General features: G+C 42.9%; 1 protein-coding gene across 1 annotated transcript; it reads right to left on the bottom strand.

Moving 5' to 3' along the window:
• Positions 1-280: 280 nt before the first annotated feature.
• On the bottom strand, positions 281-14,489 carry eif4ebp2 (eukaryotic translation initiation factor 4E binding protein 2). The gene is made up of 3 exons (XM_078428318.1): positions 14,210-14,489; positions 5,868-6,056; positions 281-1,544 (listed from the first exon to the last, which is right to left on the bottom strand). Exons 1-3 carry the CDS (start codon positions 14,340-14,342, stop codon positions 1,513-1,515), a joined length of 354 nt encoding a protein of 117 aa, XP_078284444.1. The 5' UTR covers positions 14,343-14,489; the 3' UTR covers positions 281-1,512.
• Positions 14,490-15,245: the final 756 nt, after the last annotated feature.

The raw sequence follows: 15,245 nt of genomic DNA, 5'->3' as shown, positions 1-15,245 counted from the left end.
AAAATAGAAAGATGATCAAACATCCTTCAACGGAGGAATCAGATTATGATGTGGAATTCCCTTCTACACACCACTGGCTGAGCATATTACTTTTTGTTTTTAAAAAGTATGTGTTTAAAAAAATGTGGCCGCAGGTGAGAAAAGTGGGTTGGACAAAAAACTTGTTGCAGTAATAAAGGTCGAAGGAGACTTGATGGGTTGAATGGCCTATTTTGGTATTGTAGCATTCCTAGCCAAGGACTTCAAAGCAGAGCCCCCTTTCCCCCCCCCCCCCCCCAGATCAACAGTTAATCTATTAACTTGCTGTGTTTTTCCAGCTCTCTTCCAAGTTTTAAATCAAGAATTAGCTTCAGCATATCCTAGCAGCCTCCGTAGGGCTATGCCAAGTCAATACTACATCTTCCAAAGCTGGCCTCTTACCCATTGGAATCAGCACCACAGGACCAAGTTTCAGACCACTGTCCCCAACATCAAATTTAATAATAAACATTAAAACTCATCAACTTAAACAGTTAAATGTGAAAAATGTTACATAAAAAACTCTTCAGCAAAAAGACATACTACTCTCCACAGACTCTTGGATCTGACCAGCCTGGTAGTACAGTCAACCATCCCAAGGCAAGCAACCACAATATCTGACTATGCCCACTACATACATACATACAAGACAGGCCCATTCATTTTCATTCCAACAAAAATGGTTTTCAAATCTAGTGTAACTTCAGTTTCTGGCGATTGGATAACATAATCATAAGCTTGGCCAAACACATAGATCCATGCACTTGCAACTCAGATCCAAGACACTTGCTTAATTCCTCTGCCTATCGCTATTGACAACAGTGAAATGTACTGGGGCAAGTTCTACCCAAACCAAATATGAAGATAGAGAAGGGAAAGAAAGCCTGAAGGCAGCAGAAATCATCAATGAAACAGTGCTTTCATTGACAAAAATAAAAATGACTCAGGAATTCAATGGATTGTATTTAAAATAGTTAAGCAATGAACTTACTGAGAGTTCTTGCCGACCTCAACATGACATTCCACAATGTTCCAAAAATAAGTGAGTACAATTATGGCTATGTACCAAAATTGCTTTTGAACTCAATTAATAATGCAACACATCGTAGCTGTTGGATATACCGAGTGTTACATATAATGGGGATTGCTTCAAGATTGCTTTGAGTACAAAGAGTTTTAAAAATAGCTCGTGTTTGTCCATTGAACAAAATGTTATCTTTCCTGTTCTGAAAAGGATGATTAAAAAAAAAAAAAAAAATTTTAAATTGGGACCCACTTATATTGCTGCTAAAACATGATTTAAGGTCATAGACAAAGTGTAAATGTTCAGGATTGACCAAAGGCAAAAAAATAATCTGTATTAACTTTTTTTTTTTTTGTGGCAGATTTCTGGAGAACTGGTGTACCAAGGCAGAGAGAGGCCTGTGCGTTTGGATCCACAAGCCAGGTCGTCGAAGCCTTGAGAAGCGGAGTCTGCAGTCACACGTGGAAAGCTTAGATGTCCATCTCAAATTGAGCTTCATCTCCTGGAGAAAGAAAGAGTCAGCTGTCAACATTCCGGTGCGTAGATCTTCAGTAAGGTCATAGGAGGTATGTGTTGAGTCAAAGGGTAGGAGAATGCATTAGCCTTAAAGATTAAACTTATGCTCCCAAAAAGACCGAATCAGCTGAAATCCAACAACTCCCCTCACTCATTGCTAGCAGGACAGTGCCCCAATAGACAATAGGTGCAGTAGAACTTTTGGCCCTTCGAGCCAGCACCGCCATTCAATGTGATCATGGCTGATCATTCTCAATCAGTCCCCCGTTCCTGCCTTCTCCCCATACCCCCTGACTCCGCTATCTTTAAGAGCTCTATCTAGCTCTCTCTTGAATGCATTCAGAGAATTGGCCTCCATTGCCTTCTGAGGCAGAGAATTCCCCATGTTAAGGGGGTGGGTACTCTGGGTAAAAGACTGAGCATTCAACACATCTATTCTCCCCATGATCTCATACACCTTTGTACGATCACCCCTCACCCTCCTGTGATCCAAGGAATAAAGTCCTTGTCTGCCCAACCTCTCCCTTTAGCTGAGACCCTCGGGTCCTTGCAACACGTGAAAGGGGTGCCTATTAAATTTATGAATTTCATTAAGCAACCACAATATCCTCTAGCAATAAATCCTATCATAATGTGATTTGTTAAAGCTCAATGGTTAATGGGAGAAGGCAGGAGAATGGGGTTGAGAGGGAAAGATACATCAGCCATGATTGATTGGTGCAGTAAACTCGATGGGCCGAATGGCCTAATTCTGCTCCTATCAATTATAAACATGATCTTATTATGCTAGCTGAGGAATTTAAAAAAAATTGCTGGGGTATTGATGGAACTCCCCTGCTCTTCAGTAAGTGGCATGGGATCTTTTCATTCCAAAGTAGCAACCGTTAAGCTCAATTAAGGAAGTCATCTTTCACACTGCAATGCTACATCGGTATTCCCACTGAAGTGTCAGCCAAGGTTTGTGTATTCATTGTGCAGGAAGGAACTGCAGATGCTGGTTTAAACCAAAGATATACACAAAAAGCTGGAGTAACTCAGCGGGTCAGGCAGCATGTCTGTAAAAAGTAAATAGCTGACATTTCGGGTCGAGCCACTTCTTCATACCGAGTCAGGGGAAAGGAAAACGAGAGATTCTATCTCTCTCTCTATATATACACACATCTCTATATATACACACATATATATATATACACACATATATATATATATATATACATATATACATACACATATATATATATATATATATATATACATACACATATATATATATATATATATATACATATATATACACACCACCATCTATACCTCTTGTTTCCCATTCCCCTGACTCTCAGTCTGAAGAAGGGTCTCGACCCAAAACGTCACCTATTCCTTTTCTCCAGAGATGCTGCCTGACCCATTGAGTTACTCCAGCTTTTTTTGTGTCTGTCTTTGTGCATTCGTATCGGGAGTGAAATTCCAGACTCAACGCGATTGAAGGCTGGATCCTTAGGGGCATCTGGTTCAAAGGATTCAGAAAGGAGGACCAAGAAGTAGGGCTGAACGTGTTCCCTTTAATACGGGGGACAGGGAGTTGAGCACTTGGGCAGGGAAGAGGGTGTGGTGATGGCGACAGAATTTTCTTTATTTTTAAAAAGTGCTTGGTCAGCTTGGCATTTTCCATTGAAAGACGAGAACCAGTTAAACACAATTCCTACTGCAGCCCAGACACACAGGCCAGGTCAGCACCAGGTCACGTGTCATTAACTGGCAACAGCTGCGGCAAAACTATGAGCAGGGTTCAAATTACTGGAGTGACAAGTTACTAACCCAAAGACATGAGTTTAACTGGCAGCTGGGGGCATTAAATTTAAGAAAATAAATGCATTAAAACAAGTTATCATGCTGTTCACAGGCAAGCAGTGAATAATGACAGTAAACGTCGTGCCAGCAAAATCCATGCTACCCAAACATAATACAACTTCCAACAGTGTCAGATGGGAGTCTTCAGTGTATCTTGACCAAGATTCATTTCAATAACTGCATCTCACATTTCCACAGCAGTTGCTGGGCAAAAATCAAGGCTGGGTCAAAGGTGTTGGCTGGTCTTGGGAAACTCCCTCATGGTGGTGGAAAGAGTGCACAATTAATTGATGCAGGGCCAGAGTACTCAGTCTGCACACTGGTAGCCCAAGAAGTCTGCACTACAGAGAAGTCTTCACTACAGAACCCCGTCAGTGTGGCCATACAATCTATTAGTGCTTCTCATGAAATGCACAAGTTCATTTAAGGACCAAAGTGCCAGGAGAAGTCAACTCAAAGAAAATTCTTGGCACCTTCGATGTTGCACTGGTTGGATACACTGCTCTCTCGCCTACAACTTTCCTGCTCCTTCATCTAACGGAGAAGGACAAGACAAACTGGCTGTGGAAAATGCCAGGCAGATCAGCCTTGTAAATGAATTAGAGGAATAACTACACAGCAGACAAGGGAACGAGAGTGGGTACTGACGGAGAAAGAGTGGGAAAAATGCACAGGATATTCATAAGATCTTTGCAGAGTCTGCACGCATTTCCTGGTGGAATTTCAGCAGTTGGGAAATTAGACCAGGCATTTCCTGTTGTGATTCACCTTAAAGCAGTCCCAATTTCCCCACATAATTATCTTATCACTACTTGCAAAGAGATTTACTTTACAACATAAACTGGATTAAAAGATTGTGATTTAAACCATGTGTAGTCAGTACACTGTTCAAAGAGAAATCCACCGTATTGAAAGTAACGAAACCAATGCAATTTACAGGGAATCACTGGATTATCACTATTTCCAATTCTCTGAAACTTTTGTTTTAAAATGTAACCCACTCTTAACACGGGAGAAGCAGCCGTGGTTCCATCTGATACCCTAACCCAGTGTTTCTTAAACTATTTCAGTGTCATTCACCCTTGAGTCTTTATCACAAAATTTCATTCACTCTCCACTAAATTTTCTTATGTTTTTTGGTCATTTTCGCCTTGTGTATAATTTTATATATATTAAGTCATTCACCTTTCATTCACCCCTCTAGTTTCATTCACCCCAAAGTAATTTCATTCACCCTTGGATGAACCTTTCACCAGTTTAAGAAGCACTGCCCTTACCCCCCAGCCTGACCACCCAACCCCACCACCCCCATGTACTGACTTCATAGCTCGACGATCTTTCTCCCAATTTTAAAAGCCTCAGCCCCTCATTCTCCCCCCTATTTCCCTACTGTTTCTTGCCTCTTCCATTCTATTTCCCTCATCTATTTAGCAGAATTAACCAATATCCAAAAGATCTGCATATGAAGGCTGCCTCTGCATAATACTTGGGTTTGACTTTGAAATCTCTTAAAGAACTCAAATTACATGAACAATTTCTGAAAGCAGATTCCCAATTTTCCTTTACCTGCAACATCCCTTTTAGTGTTAGCTTCAGCACATGTATAGGACTGACACATGCACAATGCATCTTCTAGCCAAGTGTTGCCAACATGGTTGCCAAAGGGCGACACGGTGGCGCAGCGGTAGAGTTGCTGCCTTACTGCGAATGCAGCACCGGAGACTCAGGTTCGATCCTGACTATGAGCGCTGTACTGTACGGAGTTTGTACGTTCTCCCCATGACCTGCGTGGGTTTTCTCCGAGATCTTCGGTTTCCTCCCACACTCCAAAGACGTACAGGTTTGTAGGTTAATTGGCTGGACAAATGTAAAAATTGTCCCTAGTGGGTGTAGGATAGTGTTAGTGTGCGGGGATCGCTGGGCGGCGAGGATCCGATGGGCCGAATGGCCTGTTTCTGCGCTGTATCTCTAAATCTAAAAATAAAATCATACCACTATTACAATGACTGTAACCACAATCATTATTGTGCCTTGCTGCTACTAATCCATTCTGATCTATCGGGAGGCAGACCGTGATGCAGCCGGAGTTGCTGCCTTTCAGCACCAGAGACCCGGTTTCAATTTGACTGCAGGTACTATCTGTACGGAGTTTGTACATTCTCCCTGTGACCGCGTCTATTTTCTCCGGGTGCGCCAGTTTCCTCCAACACTCCAAAGACGTGTGCGTTCGGAGGTTAATTTGCTTTCGTAACCTGTAAACTTGTCCCTAGTGTGTGTAGGCGAGTGTGCGTGGTGATCGCTGGTCACCGCGGACTCGATGGGCCAAAGGGCCCGTTTCTGCGCTGCATCTTTAAGGTCTAAATCACTTATCACCTTTAATATAATATATACCTATGAATAAAAGAGAAAAATGTCCCTAAGCCTAGTTTTGCCCCCAAGGATTTAAATTGCCGAATCTCACCAGTAGATGATTTTCCCTCACGGTTGATTCCACCGCTCTGAGCAGCGTCATTTGCTTCTGCCTTCGTGTCTTCAGCAATGCCTGGGGTTGTCACACCTGGGATATGTGGGAGGTAACGGGGTGGAGTCTTTGCAATCGGAGAATGACGGCAGTCCATCAGAAACTTCCGATCGTAAATAATCCGAGTGCCTGAAATAGCAAGTCAAAGTTTGCATTTAAAAAGGTTCCACATATCTACTCAGAAGAAAGAACGTTGAAAAATAAAGCGTTGTCTTTTAAAAACCTGTGGCATCATATCTCAATCATGAAGAACAGAGTGGGGGATAACTAGGGTGGCATCAGTAATGAGCGAATTCTGTCATGTGCAGATACGGGGGAAGCTGGGTAGTGTCCTTAGATTAGAGGTTTCAAGAGTTTTGTTAGGCGTTCACAACTATAAAAGGGGTTTGACACGAGTAAAAATATTTCCTCTCACAGGGGAGATAAATTCAAAGCACGGATTGAAGGTGAATTGTTAAAGTAGATGAGAGATGTGGAGAATTTTCTTTTAAAGAAAGAAAGGGCAGCGGTAGAGTTGCTGCCTCACAGCGAATGCAGCGCCGGAGACTCAGGTTCGATCCTGACTACGGGCGCCGTCTGTACGGAGTTTGTACGTTCTCCCCGTGACCTGCGTGGGTTTTATTCCCGAGATCTTCGGTTTCCTCCCACACTCCAAAGACGTACAGGTATGTAGGTTAATTGACTGGGTAAATGTAAAAATTGTGTGTAGGATAGTGTAGGATAGTGTTAATGTGCGGGGATCGCTGGGCGGCGCGGACTCGGTGGGCCGAAGGGCCTGTTTCCACGCTGTATCTCTAAATCTAAAAAATCTAAATCTAAATATACAGAAATGGAATGTATTATGTTAAGATTTTAATTTGAAGGAAGTTGGATAAATGCACAAAGAAAATTAATTGTGCTATGATGAAAGGGGGAGAGGAATGGGACTTTTTGCATAAGTTGTCAAAAGAGCAGACAAAGGCATTATGGAATAAATTGCAAAAGGTGGAACTAAGGAACTGTACATGCTTGTCTACAAAAAAAGACAAAGTGCTGGTGTAACAAAGCAGGTGAGGTAGTATCTGTGGAGACTATGGATGGGTCTGAAGAAGGGACCGGGCCCGAAACATCTACTATCCATGTTCTCCAGAGATGCTGCCTCACCTGTTGAGTTACTCCAGTACTTTGTGTCTTTTTATGGAATAAATGGCCTTCTCCTGTGCTGTGGGATTCTATAATAATGCCAGGGTTGCCAACTTTCTCACTCCCAGGCAGCCACCGTTGGTGGAGCGGGAGCACGTGGCCGCTGGCTGAGTGAGGTCACGTGGGGCGCGGGGCGGCGACGTCACCCATTAGCCCTTATTTGTGAGTGAGGAAGTTGGCAACCCTACTAATACAGGACAAGGGCGGTCCCGTACGGGACAAACCAATTTAGCCCAAAATACGGGATGTCCTGGCTAATACGGGACAGTTGGCAACCTTAAATAATGCCCAGTTTTCACCAGACTCACCCAGACCTACACATGGCAATGTTCAATAGAAAAATCATCAACGAATTACAGCCAAGGCAATATCTATTCACACCCACTCATTTTAGTTGAATAATAATCCGTGCACAATGGAGCTTGCACATCTACATGTGTTTAACATCTAAAGCATTCAGTGATCACTGAAGGTCAACAAATACTCTCAACATGCTCCCATGTAGCAACGCCTCTGTTGAAAGCAATTTTTTTTCAAAAGTGTTCAATCCAACAAAGGCACTGAAAGTTTAAAAATTCACACACACTCGCTGTGCAGGTACAATTCACACGTCTATTTTGCTAATCAGAAGTGCAATTTATAAGATCTGGGCAGCGATCTGCTTATTGGATAACACTGACTGTAATAAGGCAGCACAGTAGGGGTGACATTTGTGACTCCATGATCTGCCTAGCTCTAGAATGCCAGGGAATGCCATGATCTGCCTTGTTCTAGAATGGCAGGGAATGCATTCATCCGTTCAAAATTAAATTCATGATTCTTTTCAGCCACTGGATCTTGAAAGCAACAACTGGTAATATGTATTTCATAATAAAAGGCTGCAAACTCTGGAAAGAAAATGGGTTTCACAATACTGCCATCTTACATCTCCACTCTGAAATAAATGGGCAGTCACAAGGCATTCAGTACCTCGTGTGCTGTTGACACCTTCGATGGAAATAAATACTAGGATTGGAGCAGTTCGCCCAATTGCGGCAGAATCATGCCCCAATTTTGCAATAAACACACATAGTGATTTGTGTTGTGTAATGATACAGAACCTCACTTCCAAACAGCAAGAACAACCTTTGTAACCCGAAGCAAAAAAAACCCCACATGTTTATTAACCTGCTCTCATTTCATACAAATTATCATGCAAAATCAGCAGTTTATCTGGAAGTAGGAATCTGCAAAATGTAACTGCAGAAGACCAGTTTCTGGCTGTGCAACTTAAAATTTAAAACAAGGAAGCAATCAAGGGGGGAAAAAAAGTCCAAAACAAACGTGTCTCTGAACTAGGGTTGCCAACTGTCCCGTATTAGCCGGGACATCCCGTATTTTGGGCTAAATTGGTTTGTCCCATATGGGACCGCCCTTGTCCCGTATTAGGCCCAGGGGGCGCTGTAGGCCTGGACAGCGTAGGCCCAGAGACCGCCAAACGGAGGTTGCGTAGCAACCCACCTCTCAGCCCGAGCGGCCGCCATTGGTTGAGCAGGAGCTGGGTGGGTGAGGTCACATGGGGCATGGGGCAGTGACATCATCTTGTCCCTTATTTGGGAGTGAGGTAGTTGACACCCCTACTCTTAACACAACTTGTCAAAGCTGAATTTTAACCACAAGATTGAGATTATCTTTAGATTACATATACCATGCCATATTCGTTGAGAATAAACTTATTTTGCTTGCGGATACCAATACACAAAGAAGGTAGCTGTGAGCTTAAACTTCAATCAGTTTTAAAACAAACAGTTCTTTGGCAGAGTAGGACTTGACTATTGAACGGTCAGGTGATCATATGGGAGAGAATGGAACCAGCCGGAATCAGATTAGTTGAAGGTAACGCCTATCTCTCTCCACATCCAGTCAAGCCACATCCAGTCAAGCTGTCAGAATCACAAGCATTTCCCACAGACTCAGAAGAATTTTTACAATTTGTAATATTCCAGCCAAATAGTTGACTGGGGATCCCAGGTTTGAGTTCACTGAAAATTAGATCTGGCTTCTTCAAGGGGAAGTATGCGAACAGGCTAAAGTGTGACTGGTGACAAAAGCCACATTGCCCACACAGTGGCTTTCACCAGAGATGCAATTGCAGAAAGGAGCAGGCTCATCATCACACATCCAACACACACACACAATCAAAGTCTTCATCTCTTTGCATTCGCCCACAATGTAAAGGATAACAAGAACTATACAGATAGGAAAGGTTCAGAGGGATATGGGCCAAACGCTGGTGGGACTAGCGTAGATAGGGCATCTTGTTTGGCATGGGCAAGTTGGACTTGAAGGGCCTGTTTCTGTGCTGTATGACTGTAACAGCACCCTTAAAACAACCCCCTATCCTGATATAACTACAAAGTCACCCACTTTGCCAAAAGTGACGTTACAGAAGGTGTGATAAGTTTGATAAGCTTTTCTATGGCAGTTAGATGGGCACATTTGGGCTTCTACCTCAATAGTCGTTTCTCTCGTCCTCTTGAAAGATTGCTCTGAGATTTTGTTTGCTTGACGAGTCAATACGATGGCATTAAAAGAGTGATAGATTTCTTCTCAACACGCCTGCCAGAGCACTTAAAATTTTCCAGAGCTTGGAATTAAAACTGCAAATTGATTTGAGATGTGTTGCTCATTGCCATTCTCATTGCAAAGGACAATTTAGGTCATTACCACAAGAAAAAGAAAATCACTGGGCTTGGTTTCATTCTGTAATTTGGAAATGGTGTTTGTTTTATGGTTTATAATTGCCACGTGTACAAAATTACAGTGTAAAACTTTGTTTTGCACACTATCGAGTCAAGTTATACCAGATACAAATACAATCAAGCCATACATGAGAAGCAACAGATGGTGCAAAGAGAGAAAGTAAACAGTGCAGAACATAATGTTACAGCTGCAATGAAAGTGCAGATAACAAAACTGTGCAAGGGCTGTGCCAAGGTAGATTGGAAGATCAGAAGCACACCCTTAGCAAACGTCCATTCAAAAGTCTGATAACTGCAGAGAAGCATTTCTTGAATTGCTTCTAGAAATTTTACACTGACCATGTGGTGTCTCTAATGGTACATTATTGATTAGTTAAGGCTTGCATAACCGACGGGAAACAAGTCAGCTCTTGTTGCCTATCTTTGCACAATACATTTCCAATCAAAAGATTGTGCTGCATAATTATTTTAGTTTTCAGGTCAAATAAAATTATAGGCATCCAAAAGGGTATTGTATTGATGTATTTATTTAATAAAAATTGAAGCACGAATGTTACAAGTAGTCACAGTGGGCCTGTTTCACCATTTATTTATATATATACTAGACCAAGTTGGGCCCAAACCTCTCCTGCATTTGTGCAGCACCCTCTCCTTCCTCCCCCCCCCCCCCCCCCCCGGAGACAGATTTAAATTTTAAAATACAAATAACTATAAAAATATAACTTCAATTAAAAATGAAACTTCTTCCATTAGCACCAAAGGGACGACGGTGAGTAAGGTGGGCCTAAAATTGTCGGGCTATCATGTACCGTTTTGGCTGTAGTCCAGGAACAAACAAACGAGAGTTTTAGTATATAGATATATAGGTATCCATTAGTCCTGTGTCCCTTAATCCCTTTTCACGCTAGAAAAATCTATTAATCTTAAATCTCGTAAATGTCAATTTGTCTGCAGTACATACTGTCCTTTAGCCCCACGGGCCTTAACAACTCACGTAAACACAAAGCAGGGATGGTCCATCACCAAAAACAAACATCTAACCAGATATTTCAAGAAATTTGAATTTGGAAACATCCAGCAGGCTGATTATTATCTAAAGAAATAAGACAGATCCACATTTTGCTTAGACCATGCATCACTCTCATTTTGTTTCTGGCCATCATCCTTATATCTTGAGTAAAAAAAGCCAAGAGAATTCAATTAAGTTTAATTAACATAATTATGTCAGCATACTTCCAATTTACATAAACTCTGCCCATCTCTGGGCAAGTAGTAACAGGAGAAATAAAAGGTATTTATTTCACAAAATGCTGGAGTAACTCAGCAGGTCAAGCAGCATCTCAGGAGAGAAGGAATGGGTGACGTTTTGGGTCGAGACCCTTCTTCAGTCAGAAACGTCACCCATTCCTCTCTCCTGAGATGCTGCCTGACCTGCTGAGTTACTCCAGCATTTTGTGAAATAAATACCTTCTATTTGTACCAGCATCAGCAGTTATTTTCTTACACTAACAGGAGAAATAGAATGATTATAAGTAGTATTAGGAGCCTACATTTCCATTCAAAACAATGGCTGTTCCCAACTCCCCAATATACCTTCCAACCACATATTCGTGTCCTCTGAAAGATCGGGGCAGAAACTTTGAGAATTTTATCCTCTTTGGCTTAAAACCAAGGGAATCTGCATGCCACAGAATTGTCTGTTGCTCACCGTGTTAAAAAGTTACCAGAATACATAGGGCTCATCCTCCAGACAAAAAAAATCTGCAAACTTTCCTTTGATAGGAATTCTTCACCCACACTTCCAACAAACCGTACTAAGTTCCCTTGCCAATTCACTCTTGCCCAATTCTGTCATCACCCATCTCAATCATCATTAGTGATCCGTTGAAAACGTTGCAACACTATTTATGCGGAAACAGGCAACTAAGAGAGAGATAACAATGTTGAAGGGTCCCAACCCAAAACGTCAACCCATATTTATCCCATGTTCTTCAGGGATGCTGCCTGACCCGATGAGTTACACTAGATGTGTCTTATTTGGGGCTAAATCTAGCCCCCTTTAGTAATGGCGAGGATCACTTCTGCTATAAAAGGGATCACAGACCAATAATTTATCCTGAAAGAAATTTACTTTTCCTGTTTAGTCCTCCCTCCATTTGGAGCTTTGAACATCTTTTAACACTGTACAGTGACGCAATTCTTACACATCGATAACAGCTATGGAAGTCACTTCAAATCAAATCCCACCCAACTGCAGTGGGTCAAATATAATACAGCACCTAGGAAGTGGTGCAGAGTGATCTTTAAGGAGCACTTTTAAACTGATATCCAGCTTCCCTCTCGGGCAGTTGCAAATGAGTGCGGTTAATATTTTTCTGTATTCATGTCATGCAAAAGAAGTAGTAGAAACAAGGAACTACAGATACTGGTTTAAAAAAAATAAAGCACTGGAGTAAATAAAGGGTCCCAACACAAAACATCATCTATCCATCGATGGACACAAAATGCTGGAATAACTCAGTGGGACAGACAGCAACTCTAGAGAAGGAATGGGTGATGTTTCGGGTCGAGACCCTCTTATTCCTTCGCTCCAGAGATGCTGCTTGTCCCGCCCACCGAGTTACTCCAGCATTTTGTGTCTTATCTTCGGTTTAAACCAGCATCCTCAGTTCCTTCCTGCACACAACATCTATCCATGTTCTCCAGGGAAGCTGCCTGACCTGCTGAGTTACTCCAGCATTCGATTTTTTAAAAAAAATCACAAATGCAAATAAATATTCTGATGAAGGTACATGAACTGTGTATCATTGCACAGATGCCGCCTGACCAGCTGAGATTTTTGCAGCATTGTACGAGTTTATTTAATTAAACCCTATTATTTGTCCCAATCACATTGTGTGTGCAAGTCTGCAGTGTCCATATTGGCTGCTGTATTCCACACATTACAACCACAACAAAAAATGAAATCCACCTCATTGGCCAGAAAATTGCTTGGGACATCCTCTGCTCAGGGAAAACACCAATGAAGCACACAGTTACCATCACCTGATTAAGTTAGAAAAATTCTTTTGTTGTGTCTTGGTTTGGTTTGGTGGGACCTGCTGCATTTTTATTCCATTTATTTGAACCATCCTGAAACCAAATTGAGAAACCTTCTGTTCTGTCTGTGCTCGAATGCTCCCTTAAAGCAGTTCTCTGCGTGATTCAGGCAAATGGCAGAGACTGGGGAGGAATTCATGGGCAGGCAAGGCTTTGGAGGGAGAGGCGGGTGTTGCTGACAAGCTTTATACGCGACAGGATCACGAGTGCAAGACATGCAATCCAACCTGGGGTTGGGGTGGGGGAGCAAAAATAAATGCATGCACGTTCATTTTCCCCTTGCAGAAGCAAAAATAAATCAAGTAACCCGCATTAAAAACACTCATTGAGTTTACAGACCAAAAACAAATTCATGCACGTTCATTTTCCCTTTGCAGAAGCAAAAATATATCAAATAACCCACATTAAAAACACTCATTGAGTTTACAGACCAAATACAAATGCATGCACGTTCATTTCCCCACTGCAGAAGCAAAAATAAATCAAATAACCCACATTAAAAACACTCATTGAGTTTACAGACCAAAAATAAATGCATGCACGTTCATTTCCCCCCTGCAGAAGCAAAAATAAATCAAATAACCCACATTAAAAACACTCATTGAGTTAACAGACTCGAATGTTTGCAACAAACAGGACATCAACCCAAAAATTCGAGAGTTCCTGACTCGAAAAAGATACTTTGGTGTCTCTGATTTGGGAGTCCTGAAAATGTGCAATTCAAAATAAAGCTGTTTAATGCAAGGAATTGTGTGCAGCATTGTGGCAGAGCTGCATTAATTGTGATTTCACCACGGTACACTTCCATTTTGCAAGTGTGGGGGGGTGGGGGAGGAAAAAAATCCCCATGCAAGGCTGTGTGTGTGTGTGTGTGAAAAGTTAACTCAGGCAGGCTCTCTGCAACACGAGGTGCATGAACTGAAGGCTGTTGTTGCCAAATCCGCCTGTGTGTGTGTGTGTGTGTGCACTCTCTGGCTTGTTGTTTTTTGTTCCATTATGAGAGCAAAATTCGGTGCAACAGCAGCCAACGTTAAGCAAACCAAGCTCTACAATGTTCACCACAAACACAGTGTGCTAAGTTTCTTTGTGCAAACCCTTTTAGCTTCTCCACCCACTTTTTTTTTTGTTGTGTTTTTAACAAGACGCAGATTTAAAGGGAAGTGCTCGGGCCAGGCCCATGTGTGTGTCTATCTGCCTGACTTATTGAAGACATAAAACCCAAAGCACAGTTGCATTACAGATTGCCAGCAATGTATTTACCTCCAGGAGTGGTGGAGAAGAGGGTCCCGCCTGGTGTAGTGCAATAATCTTGAGGTAGTTGTGTTGCATCGTTGAGAACCACTCTCCTGGTGGGGATCACTCGACACTGACTTTGCTGGCAACTTGCAGACATCTTTTCCTTTTAAAATATGGTTGCTATTTTTTTTTTTTAATCAAAAAAACAAAAGTTGCACGCTTCTTAAAACCTCCCCTGTGTTTCAGCCTCCAGCTCTCAGCTAAACCAACTCCAGGCAGCAGTAGCACCAGCACCAGCACCGCCTACCTGCAGTGAGAGGGGAGGGAAGTCGCTACACACACACAACAAATCTTCATCTGTGCTCATGCAGTACAGCCCCCGCATCAGTGTGATCTTTAAAGGGGCCCTTCTCTCTCTCCATAACCATTTCCTCCACCAGTGCAATCATTTCATTGCAACGTGAGATGGGAGTCAAGGAAATTCTGGAGACGATTTTTCAACCAGATGTTGAATTTGGAACCCAAAATTATACCAAACAGTGGACAATAAATCGACAATAGGTGCAGGAGGAGGCCATTCTGCCCTTCGAGCCAGCACCGCCATTCAATGTGATCATGGCTGATCATTCTCAATCAGTACCCCGTTCCAGCCTTCTCCCCATAAACCCCTGACTCCGCTATCCTTAAGAGCTCTATCTGTCTCTCTCTTGAAAACCTCTCCTGCATTGGTCTAGCGCCCTTCCCTCCCCACTCCCCACCTCCCCCCCTCACTCCCCACCTCCCCCTCACTCCCCACTCTTCCCCTCGCCCCCCACTCTTCCCCTCCCCCCTCTTCCCCTCTTCCCCTCCCCCCTCTTCCCCTCCCACCCTCTTCCCCTCTCCCTCTCTTCCCCTCTCCCTCTTCCCCTCCCCCCTCTTCCCCTCCCCCCTCTTCCCCTCCCCCCTTCTTCCCCTCTCCCCTCTTCCCCTCCCCCCTCCTTCCCCTCCCCCCATCTTCCCCTCCCCCCATCTTCCCCTCCCCCTCCCCATCTTCCCCTCCCCCCTACTCACCCGCTCCATC

This window comes from Rhinoraja longicauda, chromosome 35 (genome assembly GCF_053455715.1).
Source record: "Rhinoraja longicauda isolate Sanriku21f chromosome 35, sRhiLon1.1, whole genome shotgun sequence".
Classification (NCBI taxonomy): Eukaryota; Metazoa; Chordata; class Chondrichthyes; order Rajiformes; family Arhynchobatidae; genus Rhinoraja; species Rhinoraja longicauda.
The sequence above is the reverse complement of the archived record's forward strand: the minus strand, read 5'-3'. Positions and strand labels throughout refer to the sequence as shown.